Source organism: Spea bombifrons, chromosome 3 (assembly GCF_027358695.1).
Source record: "Spea bombifrons isolate aSpeBom1 chromosome 3, aSpeBom1.2.pri, whole genome shotgun sequence".
Taxonomy (NCBI): domain Eukaryota; kingdom Metazoa; phylum Chordata; class Amphibia; order Anura; family Pelobatidae; genus Spea; species Spea bombifrons.
Genome location: NC_071089.1, coordinates 41,895,453 through 41,908,714, shown reverse-complemented (window position 1 = coordinate 41,908,714; position 13,262 = coordinate 41,895,453). Strand labels below are relative to the sequence as shown.

General features: G+C 46.6%; 1 protein-coding gene across 1 annotated transcript in view; it reads right to left on the bottom strand.

Annotated features, from left to right (window-relative positions):
• Positions 1 to 13,262, bottom strand: part of FUCA2 (alpha-L-fucosidase 2) — a 57,757-nt gene that overhangs the window by 20,203 nt on the left and 24,292 nt on the right. Inside the window, exon 4 of the mRNA XM_053460264.1 lies at positions 1,646 to 1,856. Coding sequence (XP_053316239.1) covers positions 1,646 to 1,856 — 211 coding nt within the window. The remainder of the gene's footprint in view (positions 1 to 1,645; positions 1,857 to 13,262) is intronic.

The window sequence follows — 13,262 nt, the reverse complement described above, 5'->3', positions numbered from 1 at the left end:
CCATTTAAGTTTAGGAGGCGATCGTCGATCGCCTCCTAAACGCTTTTAAAATGGGCGTCCGCCGCCATACAATGTATGGCGGCTGTTGACGCCCCGGGGAGGGGCCAGACATGGCCCCCGATGCCGATCTCGGCGTTACTGAATGCCTCGACATCGAGGCATTACAGTAACGCCGTTTAAGCAAAGAAAGTGATCGTTGATCACTTTCTAAGCTTATTTTATTTTATGACGGTTCAGGACCGTCAAAGGTCATTTAGCGACCTTCATGTCATGACGGTCCTGAACCGGCAAAGGTCGCGAAGGGGTTAAGTTCTGTAATTAAGTTATATAATAAACTCCTTTTTGAAATTATCCTTATCTGTAGGCCTGTTCTAATGGCAAATTTAGCAGTACCATCCCATGAAACCATGAATATCACTAGTTAAGATTTCCAGGTTTAATGTTGGCAGTTTTTGATTCTTACTGTGCTTTGTTTTTTGTTTTTTTTTTGTTTTTTGGGGGTTGGCTCATTTCATGGAGAAGATGGCTGACAATTATTTTGCTTCAATTCACATTTGGTCACTTAGTCAAGTTTTCTCATACAGCTAATTAAAACCTATCTTTTGGCTAGTGACACACTGTCACAAACCGGGCCCATACAGACGACTGTAATGACCCAGAGCACCCAAAGATTGTGGTCAGGAGTTACTGTGCAGTAGTGGAGTTAGACAGGGCCTGGTGCAGGGCAAGAGCACTCTCCTGGTGGGCATCTAGGGTTGTGCAGCCACATACCAGCGTCCTGACATAGCAGCGGATGATGACAGAACAGAGCAGAACTTGGAGATATCCTGCAAGCACCCTGGAGCAGGCATGAGACATAGCACTGGAATCATGTGCAGGATGCTGCAGGCTGAGAGTAGGGAAGCTAAGCAGAGTATTTAGCGGAAACTTAGCAAGCAAGAAACAGGGAGACCAAGCAAGAAACATAACCAGACAAGATATACATAATACAGGGCACAACAGGGAAGACAAGGAATACTCAAGATCCGACATGAACAGGACATGACACCCTTCTACCGGGGATTCAAGACAGGACACCCCTCTACCGGGGATTCAAGACAGGACACCCCTCTACCGGGGATTCAAGACAGGACAGCCCTCTACCGGGGATTCAAGACAGGACAGCCCTCTACCGGGGATTCAAGACAGGATAACACAGCACAGAGCTGACAATACTGATCAGGCAACACATGACAAGAATACACAGAAACCACAGGACCAAACAGGACTAGCCTAGGACTATAAGATAAAAATTGGAGATTCTGTCACATTTTATGGCCATAGTATGCTTAGCCCAACACTACGCCGAAGTACTCCAATATAAGGTGGGTCCTAGCGCTAAACCGTGCCTACACAGGTACTAAACAAACCTGAAGTCCAAAAACATACCAGAGAGACATACCTGTAGACTGCAAACAGAATACACAGGTGGGGCACACCTTATAAATGAAACAGAGCTGAAGCAAAGAGCACAACTGGAAGCAAGGAGTAGAAGATCAGAACAGAGCATAAGGAAATCCAGGAATGGATCAAGCAAAACAAATAAACTGAAGCAAGACAGAGATATGGAGCTCTGCAGCCTGGGTAGAACGTGATACACACATACCTTTATCAGTTCCTCAATAGTAAGTAGTTCTGAGATTAAGGCATTTCTCCGATATCCCCAAGAACGTTTGTCAATAGTCATGCAGTTTTCCCATTTGCGGGCTAAAAGGTGTCCAGGATTGTAACGGTCGGTGCATGTATAATAGCCTCCATGTTTGCAGATGCAGCCAGAGCCCCATCGGTCATTAGTTACAATAGTATCTCGCACAGGACTAAAACACATAAAGTAAAAGTCTGATTAACTGTACAAATTTTAAATATGGTCCAGTTAAACAAAAGTTTCAATAAAAAAAATTGATTAGCTGTCTGCTTCAACTTCAAAGATATTGGTCTCTACCAACAAATACTAACAGTGACCATTACAAAATTCATGAATGCATTATGTCAGTACTATCACCCATAACAAACAACTTTTGAGATAACATCTGTGTTCTACATACAATTTGTAATCTGTGAGAAAAGCTAGAAAAAGCAGAAAGCAGCAAGAAAATCAGTGAAATGATTTAAATGTAAACTGCTTAACCCCTTAAGGACAGAGATGTTTTTTATTTTTTGTACCCTTTGTGACAATGGTTGTTTGCTGTAGTATTTTTTCTGTGTGTATGTGTATAGTTTGCCTCTTTCCCCCCACACACACACTCTACTTTAGGTATAAATTTAAAGCTCCTGGTATATGTCACTGTCAAACACCACCTCAATATGCAGCAACATCTCCAGGGTACGGTGATACCACACATGCATGGGTTTGTTGGGTTATTTGGGAGGTAAAATGCCATGTTTTTTTAGGTGAGCATTTTTTATTTTTTTTATTTTTGGACAGTTCTCGAGAGTTCTCAGGAGGGTATGGATAGACCTCTGAAGACTCATTGGTGTGTCAGTTGGCGCCGCTATTTTGTGAGTGGCAGCAATGCCACTCACCGATAGCGCTTGTGGTTGCTCTTTGGAGCAATCACAAGGAGATCGGGATATGGGTGTCATAGAAGCCTCCGTGCCATGGGCTCCTGGAGGGGACCGAGTGCCAGCCTCCTTCCTACAGACTGTGGGACCTGGTAAGGAATGCCACGTTATCCAAATCATAAGAGACTCTAAAAACTGTGGAGCTCGGAAACAGATTTGGGGTTCCTGTATTTTGGGACTGTGACGGTTCCTACAGCCACCCTACCCCTCAGTTAATGTTATCCACGGACATGAAGCCCTTTTGTGTGTTATTAATAAAATGTATTTTAATATTGCCTTATTTCCTAACCGTTTACACACAGCACACTAAGATCTGGGAGATAATCTAATCAAAACAATGTGTATTCCTTATTTTAGTGGTGTCTGTGTCCTTTTGTATTGTTAATCCCTTTACTGCCCCTGTTGTCCCTGGGATGCAGATTAAGGGGGCGGTTTGTACATAAATTTAATGTGTGTTTTGCTGGATATATCCAGCCGTCTGTGTCTAAAATAAATCAGTTCTCCTCTTGTTATACCTAAAGACTAGTCTTGCCTAGTTATTTGGGTACTGGATAGCGATATCCCTTTACGTTGATTGGGGATATTGCCGATGGATTGCTGGGAATTATTGTCCCGAAGGGAGAAGTCGCTCTTGGCGGAGAGGGACAACCTGAGGTCCCTGATCGGTCCGTCACAGGGGGTTGGGTTGCTTAATGCCTCAATATTGAGGCATGTCAGCAACACCAATTACGCTTAGGAAGTGATTGCTTTGTTGTGAAGGGGTTAATGTATTATTGCAAAGCCACCCGGCAAGGGAGGCAAAGGAGTGCCTGACATCCCTACCATGCTGAGGGCCTTCTTTGTGTGCAACTGTGTGCGCAGGACAATCAGTGTGAAACGTAGTGAAAGGCTCTGCTGGAAACTCCATGTCTCGCTTCTTCCTGCTGCCCCTGTGGAGGCAGCTCAAGTGGGAAAAGTGGGACACCTCTGTCCCTTACAATTGGACTATGCCCTGGTTCTACTCGGACGTGGGAACATTTGTAAGGGAGCACCAACTGGAGGGAGTTAAACCAGACTTGTGGTTACCCCGTGTGATCCACAAGCTCATCAGAGCCAAAGACACTATTGAGAACATCCCAGGGCTCCCCGACGCCACAGCCAAGACTGTCTGGGCTAACGTGTCGTCGAGCAGGCTAACCAACAGGCATAAAGACATTGCATAGATGCCCATTCAGGGAGGCCTTCCCCTAAGGACATTTATGCATGCCAGGGGGCTGTGCAGATATAGACACTGCCCACAGTGCATTGTGGAGGAGGAGACTTCCCTTCACTTGTTCTGGCAGTGCCCATTTGCACAGGCCTTGTTCAGAGCCCTGGAGCTGGATCTCAAGGACTCTATCGAGAGACAGTACCTGTCCTATCATTCAGTACTTTACGGACTTTTTCCAGGAACACACACGGAGAACGCCATTGAGGATGCTTGGCGTCTCATGTGCTGTGTAAAGGACGCTCTATGGTTTGCCAGGAACCGCCTGGTGCTGAGGAGGGAGCAGGTCACAGTCCGTGACTGCCACAGCCTGCTGAGAGACTACTCTCTCAAGGACAGTCTAGAGGCTGAAGACTAGCCCCATTCCCCTCGCCCCCCCCCCATTTCCCCAGGTTATGTTCCACTAAAGTGCTAACCATATGTGCCATGTCTGGGAATGTAATTGTACACTGCTTCTACTGAGCTTTCCGTTAACTGAAGTCGTACTGTAACGTGTATTGCCCTGCGCTGCATCGCAGTACTGCTTATCGACTATCTGTATCAATATTACTGATCTATGTATTCCTGCTAAAACAGGTTGATGTCTGTTTTATCATAATCAGTTTTGTATAATAAACTTAAATACAAAAAAATAATGTATTATTGCAAAGCCACCACACTTTATGGGCTGATAGAAAGTGTTATTGTCTCCAGCTGCTTTGAAACAGTTAGCAAGATACACTGAAAACAAAGACCTCCTACTCCTAAATTGAGTCTCTATGCAGGTTCTAAGACAGGGGTGTCCAAGTTTTTTCTGCAGTGGGCCACTTCATCAGAATTGTATACGTGCGCGGGCCGCACTCATTTTTCACTGTGACAAAAAATATGGCCTTTAATAAAATATGCAGATTAAAATAAAGTAAAATGACACAAAACCTTTACTTTTCCTCTCACTGATTTCTGGGCCTAGAAAGTTTTGCGACTACAAATTCAGGATTCCCTAGATTTATTCTAGGGATGAACTAAAATGAAAATTCTGGACCAAAACATTCAGGGTTCACTTAGCCAAAACCGAAAATGACCCCCACCTTTAAAAATAATAATAAAAACTCACATTTTTAATAAAAGTAGGTAACACACAATTGGACAAAATTAGCAATATGACTTGGCAACCAGTAAATGCAGGCAACCAGTAAATGCTGGTACCTAGGCATGATGGGACTGTGCTCACTGTGATTGCTGTTAGCAATCACACTCCTATCATGCCAAGTCAGCCAATACATGCTGGTACAGGGTGGCTGTAAGTGATGTGCAGACCCCATACTGCTGGCAGCATCACTACACAAGGGGGGCAGCTAGCTAGGTTTCAGCATGTACTGGCTGACTTGGCATGATAAGAGTGTGATTGCTAACAGTAGTCACAGTCCCATCATGCCTAGGTTCCAGCACTAACACATCCATCCAGTAAATACTGGAACCTAGGCATTATGGGACTGTGATTGCTGTTAGCAATCACACTCCTATCATGCCAAGTCAGCCAGTACATGCTGGTACAGGGTGGCTGTAAGTGCAGACCCCATACTGCTGGCAGCATCAATACACAAGGGGGCAGCTGGCCAGGTTTCAGCATGTACTGGCTGACTTGGCATGATAGGAGTGTGATTGCTAACAGCAATCACAGTCCCATCATGCCTAGGTTCCAGCACTTACACATCCATGCTATCACACACACACTCATTTATTCATATAATCATTCATTCACAGATTCATTCCCTCAATCACACACACTCATTCAAACACCCTCCCCACCTCCTTACCTGCAAGGCAGCTCCTCGATGCCGCTAACAGACTTCAGCAGGGGGCGCGGCCTCCCTCTGCCTTCTCTGCTAAAGCACAGAGGAAGTAGGATGTCACGTGAACTCCGCTTCCTCTGTGTGCAGTCCAGAAGTCCCTCCCACAAGTAAGTAGCAGGGCTTGAGGTGCGGCTCGCATAAGATCGGTTGCCCTGGCTGCCGATCTTACGCGGGCCGCACCTCGAGGTCTCGCGGGCCGCATTTGGCCCGCGGGCCGCATGTTGGACGCCCCTGTTCTAAGAATAAACCTACATAGACACATCATTAACAGACACAACAACAATAGCTACACTTCAGTCAGCTACCAAATACCGAAGGTGAAAAAAATCACAAGCCAGAAAAACATTTGAACTAAAGATTAACAACCATTTCAAAAATAAGGACACCAGATTAAATATGGACATAGGATTTCCAGAAGTTCTGTCACATTACCAGAATTTCATATGACATTTTCTGTGATTTTATTCCAATGTATGCTTTCTCCTCATGTTACAGGCCTAACTTGGTTTATCAGGAAAAGATGTGGGATGCGGAAAAGTATAGTTAAAATTATACCATTTATTGTCAGGAAATACAGCCTCTCAGCACCGAGGTTTACCCCAATAACAAGACAGAACTCGTATTGAGGTAAAACAGGAACTGCTTTATTTGAACCAAATACATAACTAATTATATATATATATATATATACACACACACACACATATACACATATATACACACACACACATACACATATATGAAAATTACCATGTCAGGAAGGAAGTAATTAGATCACATCCTGCAACACAATATCTGGGGAAGGACAGAATGGCATGAGACATTAATTGGGGCGTAGACAGAATGTTGACAATAATTGAATTAAAAAAAGACAATGGCTAGGTTACAGACCTAATAGGATTAAAAGTTACTGGCTGTGTATTTAGTAATTATATACACAGCAGCAGGGGGTACACAAGACAGCGGACGGCAGTATTAACACCTAGCACTCAACACCCAATCAGCCTTCTTCTTACACCAGGACGTCCAGATGGCATTTAAAGTTCTGAGTCTCTGAGTGGAAAATGTGGTAAAACATGTAACAGGGGAAAATCAGTAGAAAGGGGGCCCCTGTACCCACTTCCCCAAGAACAGAACCCCTTCTAATGTCAGGGCCCATTGTCAGTAGGCAGGAGGCTAGCCATCATTCTACAATAAAGAGAAGATTTCTGAATGCACAGGATCACTTGTGTTTATTGCTGTGACAGAAGACAGAAGGATGAATTCTGAAGTGATGCAGGAGGCTAGCCATAATTCTACAATAAAGAGAAGATTTCTGATGGCACAGGATGACTTGTGTTTATTGCTGTGACAGAAGACAGAAGGATGAATTCTGAAGTGTATAGGGATTTATTATCTGATTCAGCCTAATTCACTTGACAGGACGGCGCATCACCTTACAGATGGACAATGACTCAAAATATACTTTGAAAGCAACCCATGTCAGGATTCAGCCCCAGCCCTGCAAACTGCCAGACGTGGCCACCCCTTTAAGAGGTCTGTCTGGAGTTGAACTCCTCTCCACAGCTTGTCTTGTTTATTTGTGTGTATTAGTGAATACCGGATCATGAACTAATCGTTCATTTGATCCAAATCTTTTTAGTGATCCAGATGAATCGGTTCAGTAGACTGAACGATTCATTTGTAGCAGTTCAGTCTGTGAATCATGCAGTTGTAACCTCATGCTAGAGCGAGTCATCTGCAGAGCACTAAGACACAGACTCAGATCAGGTTACAGCTCATTAATTCACAGAGGACCGATGACTCATAGAGTCAGAGTCGTTCAAATGATTCAAATGAGTCGAATCTTACAGGGATTCAAATCATTCAGAGAATATCACCATACTTTTATAAATAAATACATTAATAATCACTGCCCCCAGGATTTACATTCCCCCTTTACCTCTAACTGCACCTTAAGTTAACTTTATTGAATTAATTAAATTAACCCTCAGCATTAAATTAACCCTTAATACCCCATCAACCATGACTGCCCCTAAAATTAACCCTAAAGACCCCATTAAGCATAACTGCCCCTAAATAAACCCTAAACACCCCATCAACCATAATTGTATGAAAAAGGTTTTGTTTGGAATTCCTAAACATTTCATATATTTTTGTTCAACTCCTTGGATTAAAGCTGAAACTCTGCAGTTCACTTTGTTTCTTTTCAAATCCATTGTGGTAGTGTCCAGAGCCACAATTCTGAAAATTATTGTGATGGGACCGACCTGTATCCCGCCTGGGTACTCCCGCCAAACGTTGCTTCCTCCTGCCAGGACACCAACAAGTAACCCCTTCAGCGCCAGGCAGAACCAGCGTTGTAGATAGAAGGGGGGGGTCGTCGCTGCACCGAACCTGCATTGGCAACGTGGCTATCCGAAGCTTAGCTACACAGTGTGGCTACAGCCCACCCCAAACATCAGGCAACACTCATGTTGAGGTGAAAACGGGACTCCTTTATTAAAACCAAAGAAAGAGCTATTTATATATATACACATACACACACACACACACACACACACAAGCAGTGGCGGAACTACCGGGGTCGCAGGGGTCGCGACTGCGACCGGGCCCCGGCGGCAGGGGGGCCCAAGCCAAGGGGCTGCACGAAATCGGGCCCCGGCGGCAGGGGGGCCCAAGCCATGGGGCCGCACGAAATCGGGACCCGGTGGAAGGGGGGCCCAAGCCAAGGGGCCGCACGAAACCTTCTTACGGTTTTTTTGTTTTTTTTTTGTTTAAATCTTTTTATTAGCAATGGTCACAAAGCAGAAATACATAATATGAAACTCAATAGTCGTACGAGCATTGAACATAGACAGCTCGCACCCAAGGTCAAAAAACATACATGCATGTAGTGCATCAGAAAATACAACGTACCAGTACAGAGAAGGCACGCAACATGCAGGCCGTGAGCATGGCATAACATGTCGGGTACACAATAATGGACCAAGAATGACTAATCATAACAGAATACAAACGACCATGGGTACAGTGTTGTGACACCAAAGCAATTTTCTATTTTTATACAGAAGTGTCGAGAGACCACCTCTGATTGAGGGAGAGGAGACTACGAGGAGAAAGAGAGAGAGAGTGTAGGGAGGCGGAGAAGGAAGATAAGAAAGGGGAAAAAAAAAAACAAAAAAAAAAAACAAACATGTCCCCAGGGACCTAGAGGCGTAGAACAGAGTGGACTCCAGCAGGATCCATAAAGGTAGATATCCAAGGATCCCAGATCGCCTCGAATTTGGGCACTTCGTCTCGCAGGATAGCAGTCATTTTTTCCATGGTAAAAATATGCCAGATGTTAGCGTTAATTTCCCCCTGAGAGGGGGGAGAACCCTTCCAATGTCGGGCTATGGCTTGTTTCACTGCCGCACATATACGGTGGATAAGACGAAAAGCGGAGAGGGACAAAGAGTCAGTTGTGTCCACGAATAATAAGGCAAGCTCTGGGGACGGCGCAATGACAACTCCAAGCGCCCGGGACAACATATCGAAACAGGAGGACCAGATCGGACGAAGGTGGCCACAAGTCCACCAGGCATGAAGTAAGTACCAGGCTCCCCACAATTACGGAAACAGCTGCAGGTGCTCCCCTGGGTCATGCGCAAGAGTCTCACAGGTGACAGATACCAGTGGGCCAAGATTTTATAAGACCTTTCACGGATGACCGTGTTAGCGGTGAGCTTGTGAACTTGTACCGCGGCCTCGTCCCAAGTTTCATCAGGGATTTCCTCCCGGAGCTCTCTGTGCCACAGGGCTCTGTAAGTCGGCGGCTGAGGATGGAGCACGGACACAAAGTGAGCATAATGTAGCGATATAGAGCCTCGGAGGCGTTTGCGGAGCAGGAAGCGCTGTTCAAAGACCGTGAGGGCCGAGAGATCTCCGGCACGAAGCAGTGATTGAGCAAAATGGCGCAACTGCAGGTAACGAAACAGTTCCGTGTTGGGGACACCTTTAGCCTCCTGGAGTTCCTGAAAGGAGAGCACCTTATTGCCTTTGACCAATGCTCCTAGTCTGGTCAAATTCGCATCCCGCCACCACCTAAACCTGGCCGCTTGTACTCCGTCCTGGAAGAGGGGATTGTGCAACAGGGGCGACAGCTGGGATACAGCCCCCATGAGGGAAAGCTTACGTCTCCACTTGCGCCAGATGGTGAGAGTAGTGGTAATCGCCGATAAAGTAGGAGCCGCCGGGGGCCCCAGAGGATCCAGCCAGGGGACCACATGGATGTCAGAGCAAGGTATAAATCCCCCTTCAATGTCGATCCAGGGAAGAGTACCCGGAGGGAGGGACCACGCCTCCAGTTGAGATATCCGGGCTGCCAGGTAATATAGATAAAGATTGGGAACCGCCAGACCTCCAGATTGTTTCGGTTTATACATAGTGGATCTGTTGATCCTCGCCTCGAACCCCAGATATAGCGGAAAACAGATGCTGGTGATGGTAAAGCCCGAAAAAGGTAGAGGAGTCGGGGCAAGAGGGTCATTTTGACAGCATAAATACGTCCCAACCACGAGATAGGGTATTGGGACCATCGTCGAAGCTCCTTCCGAAGGGCTGTGAAAAGCGGAGGAAAATTAGTCCTGTACAAGGAGTGAAAGTCATTGGTGAGGTAGATACCCAGATATTTTAACCTGGAGGGTTGCCATGTAAATTTGAATGAAGACGCAATAGACGAACGGCCCGGGTCTGTCCAGTTGACATTCAGCGCCTCACACTTGGTTTCGTTAATTTTATAGCCGGAGACCCGTGAAAACTCTCGGAGGGTGCTATAGAGATTAGGAAGGGACACCACAGGGTTTGTAAGGGTAAGCAGGACGTCGTCCGCAAAAAGGCTTAACTTGTACTGAGTGTCCCGAACCACAATTCCCGTGATATCTGGGTGTTGTCGAATAGCTGCAGCCAGGGGCTCAATACAGAGTGCGAATAGGAGCGGGGATAGAGGGCACCCCTGCCGGGTACCATTCCTGATGTTGATAGGAGAGGATTCACATCCCATCAGGGCGATTGCGGCGGACGGTTGGTCATAGAGCGTACGGACACTTCTCAGGAAGCCTTCATGAAAGCCAAATCTCCGCAAGACCTCCCACATATACCTCCAGTCGACCCTGTCGAAGGCCTTCTCGGCGTCCAAAGCCAACAACAGAGACTCTTGGTTGGTAAGTTTGGCGACCTCAATCAAGTCCACTGTCCTGCGAATGTTGTCCGGGGCCTCCCTATTGGGAACAAATCCCACTTGATCCGGATGCACCAAGGAGGGCAGGACAGCTCCCAGGCGAGTCGCTAGCAGCTTTGCATACAGCTTGATATCCGCGTTGATGAGGGATATGGGGCGGTAGCTACTACAACTAGCGGGGTCCCTCCCCTCCTTGTGTATGACGATAATTTTGGCCATCTGCATTTCCCGGGTCGGAGGTACCCCTGTGAGGAAGACATTGAACATGGAAAGCAGACGAGGCAGTAACTGGCGTTGGAATTTCTTATAATAAGAGCCGGGAAGGCCATCAGGCCCTGGAGCTTTAGAAGCTTTGAGGGAGGCAATGGCGTCACAAAGTTCCTCCTCACTGAAGGGCTCGCCGAGTCGCTCCATCTGGGGCACCGAGAGCCGGGGCAAGGACACCGAATCCAAAAAAGCATGGAGGCGAGACGGGTCCTGAGCTGTTAGGGGGGCCTTCTGGCCATCGTAGAGGCTTTGGTAGAAAGACGCAAATTGGTCCGCTATATCGCGGGGGTGGAACCAGCTTTTATTGTTCGAGTCTATAATCTTCGAGATATTTTGTGCCTTTCTCTGGGAACGCAACCTCCTAGCCAGCATCGAGTCCGGTTTATTGGCCTTTTCAAAGAACCTCTGTTTAGTGGTGTTCAGCGAGTACACCACTTCCTTGCTAAGGAGAAGGTTCAATTCCCCTTTCAGCTGGATCAGTTCGTGCAGTGCAGCTGCATCCAAGGAGTGCTTGTGCGCCGCTTCCAAAGCGCTCACCCTGTCGGTAGGAGACGTTATGGCTTCTTGGCGTAACTTTTTGCGACGGGCCTTAATACGTATGAAGGAGCCTCTAATATAAGCTTTATGTGTCTGCCAAATCAAAAGCGGGTCCATGTCAGGGGTGTCATTAAACGCAAAAAATTAATCTAGGTCGCCCGAGATCTCCTCTAGCACCGACGGATCCGTAAGGAGAAACTCGTCCAGTCTCCATGGCCTGGAGCCCGGATGCCAGTCTGACAGGCGATAGATGCACTCAACAGCTCCATGGTCTGACCAGATAATAGGGTGGATCGTCGAGGATCGGACAGCATTGGCCTGATGTTGGGCCACGAACAGATAGTCAATTCTCGAGTAGGATTGGTGTGGATGCGAAAAAAAAGTAAAATCCAACGTCTGCGGGTTAAGGAGACGCCACACGTCCACTAGAGCCGACGTCATTGCAAAGTCTCTGAGATGTTTAGAGTTGAGTGTTGGATGGACTGGTAAAGCAGGGCCCTTTCTGTCCAAGTGAAGATCCCAAAGCGTATTAAAGTCACCTCCAACAAATAATTGGTGACCCCGCAGAGGCAACAAGGAGTCGGCGAGGGTGGAGTAAAAAGAAGCCGCCGAAGTGGAGGGGGCGTAAACGTTAAGAATCGCCGTTGGCTTATTGTGCAGGAGACCCGTGATAAGAAGAAATCGGCCCCATTTATCCGTCTTGGTTGATTGATGCTGAAAGCCTAGTGACGATTTGATAAAAATGCTGACTCCGTTCTTCTTCTGTGAGGGGTGCGTGGCATGAAAGTGTGTACCAAAACACTTACCCCAATATTGTGGGAGGTGGGAGGAGCGTAGGTGAGTTTCCTGCAGAAGAACAATGTCAGCATGAAGTTTATGATAATAGGTCATCGCCAGTCGCCGTTTTTGAGGAGTGTTGAGCCCCTTGACGTTGTGGGAAATAAGCTTCAGATCACCAGACATTTAACCCGGCAGGAGAAAGCTGAAGAAGGCTGCCTGGAGTCACACAAAAAAAAAAAAAAAAAAAAAAAAGGGAAGGGGAAAAAGAGGAGAACAGAAGAAGCAGAAGGAAGAAAGATACAGAAGAACAAAGGTCATACAGCACACAACATGATAGCAACAACAGATAATGGGCTAGGCTGTATGCGACGGTTCAACCTGGCCAACAACCCCCTGCGCCGAAGTATCGGCGGTAGTAGAGGCATAGCGCCAGACTGAGTGGAGACCAGCAGCGGTCTTAAAGGGGAATTGGCGGCACGAACTACCTCAATGGCCTCCGTGGCCCTGTGTAACTGGTGTCTACCCCTAAGCAATGAAGTGCAAGTGTGTGCTAGAGGAAGACAAATGTGTGTACAAAAAACGCAGTCGGACGCCGAAATAAAATGCCGATAACGTAAAATTATATTAATAGAAAATAATAAAAACGCGATATCCCGAGAAAGAAACAAGAAATCATATAAAACTAAACTGGCTCAGGCCCCAATATTGAGGCCACCCTGATAGAGTCTTGTAAGCAAAGCCCTACTATAGAGCCTGCCCGCTACATCGCGGTGGACGA